Raw genomic sequence first — 1,970 nt, forward strand, 5'->3', positions numbered from 1 at the left:
AAACGTTGTACATTTGCTGTTGTATTAAAGTTTTTCTTCATTACCCATTCAAGCCGTCTCCAGCCATTATTAGTCTCAAAGTGGGTTCCTCGTCATCGAATTAGTATGTATCTAATGTGGTCCACATAGAACTTTCAAGTAAAGCTTATCGTAATCACTCAAGTATTATTCAGAAAATTATGAAATAAATATTGATCAAGGAAAAAGTGATTTCCGACCATTGGTTTGCTCTCTGTCAGAAATATGAAATTTTTGTTGTTTGTGTAGTTTGAATTTTCAGTTTCTTATTATTTGTTTATGGTAATTTCCATGTTATCTTTTAATTATATCTGTTTAACGTTTCTTTTTTAAATCATATCTCACTTTCTCTTTACTTTATCAACACTCAGTGTAGTTTCTTTTGACCATTTTTTATTTTTAAAACAATACATCTGTAACTTCTTTATACCTAAAATTCTTGTTTCCGGTAGTACTATACCGGAAATGAGAAACTTACAACAATACATTAAAAGTAATTCAAAATAGTTCCGGATTTCTATGGTAGCTTGCATGACGTCACTCAATCTCCACTTTATCTCATGGTCAATTCCAGTTTGCCCCTGAGTTTCTCGGAGTTCTTCCGTCCCCTCCCCACCCAAATCTAAGCATCGTGTCTATAGATCCCCCCGCCGCCCTGAATGACCATAAATCCGACATTCGCCATTGGGTTAAATTTAAGTTTAAATGTAAAATCTGACGTCCGAGGTTTTCTCTCCAATCTTTTCCTTGCAGTTACCTGCTTATCATTCAGCTCTTCACAATCATCAGTATTATCTATTTTTATTTTTTCCACGTAGCTATTTCAAATAATCTCTTATCACGAGCGGGGTAAAGAGAAATGAATTTCTGAGCACCCCCGGTTGCGTTTGACCGTAGTTTAGAGTCAAGCATTTTAATTTGAAATTACTACCATGATTTTCGGATTTGGATTGGATTGCCCCTGTAGATGAAAGGTCACTGAAAGTGCTGGGGTTATTCGGAATCATGTTTTTGTATTCAGAAACTAATTATGATAATATACTGATTAATACTTACTACAATAGGTATGACAGCCCATTGTGAAGGTGTAGTTTACAACAATACTTACCACACTAGGTATGACAGCCCATTGTGAAGGTGTAGTTTACAACAATACTTACCACACTAGGTATGACAGTCCATTGTAAAGGTGTAGTTTACAACAACACTTACCACACTAGGTATGACAGCCCATTGTGAAGGTGTAGTTTACAACAATACTTACCACAATAGGTATGACAGTCCATTGTGAAGGTTTAGTTTACAATAATACTTACCACACTAGGTATGAGAGCACGGTTATGAAGGTGTAGTTTACAACAATACTTACCACACTAGGTATGAGAGCACGGTTATGAAGGTGTAGTTTACAACAATACTTACCACTCCTGGTATTATAATTCGGTTGCTAAGGACAACCGCATTGTTGATGAGATTAAAATGAGAAAGTGTTGCTGCCTTGGGTTTACCCGTGGTTCCCTGAAAAGAACACACTTTAGTCAGTTTAGAGGCACAGACGATAGTCAGAATTGTATTTTTTTATAATATTTCAATATGATAAGTTTGATATACATATCTATATTCTATTATTAAATAATATAAAACAAAACAAAATGTTTTAAATATTGTTGAATACGACATACATTTTATATAGAGCTCACTAAGTATTTATGGTCGTAATTTTCTCCTACCGATGTAAATTGAATATTAGCCGGATCGTCGAACTGTATCTTGGAGTCCAGCTCCTTCACTTCTCGCAATTTCTCGTTCCCTGCAGCTGTAGAATATCGTCAAATTTGTAAACTCCGCTGGATTAATAAGAAAAGTAATAATTAGTAATGGATGATTAATGTTGCGTTATGGAACACTTTCATTAACCACCCCTTAAAAAACCCACATCACGTTAAACGAAC

The 1,970-nt window shown here is 35.0% G+C and overlaps 1 protein-coding gene across 1 annotated transcript in view; it reads right to left on the bottom strand.

Moving 5' to 3' along the window:
- The window catches only part of LOC106463565 (acyl-CoA synthetase family member 2, mitochondrial-like), an 11,256-nt gene that overhangs the window by 3,871 nt on the left and 5,415 nt on the right, over positions 1-1,970 (bottom strand). Inside the window, exons 4-6 of the mRNA XM_022391105.1 lie at positions 1,862-1,865; positions 1,749-1,828; positions 1,387-1,536 (exon numbers count right to left, since the gene is read on the bottom strand). Of these exons, the coding sequence (XP_022246813.1) occupies positions 1,387-1,536; positions 1,749-1,828; positions 1,862-1,865 (234 nt within the window). The remainder of the gene's footprint in view (positions 1-1,386; positions 1,537-1,748; positions 1,829-1,861; positions 1,866-1,970) is intronic.

Source organism: Limulus polyphemus, unplaced genomic scaffold, assembly GCF_000517525.1.
Source record: "Limulus polyphemus unplaced genomic scaffold, Limulus_polyphemus-2.1.2 Scaffold1438, whole genome shotgun sequence".
Taxonomy (NCBI): domain Eukaryota; kingdom Metazoa; phylum Arthropoda; class Merostomata; order Xiphosura; family Limulidae; genus Limulus; species Limulus polyphemus.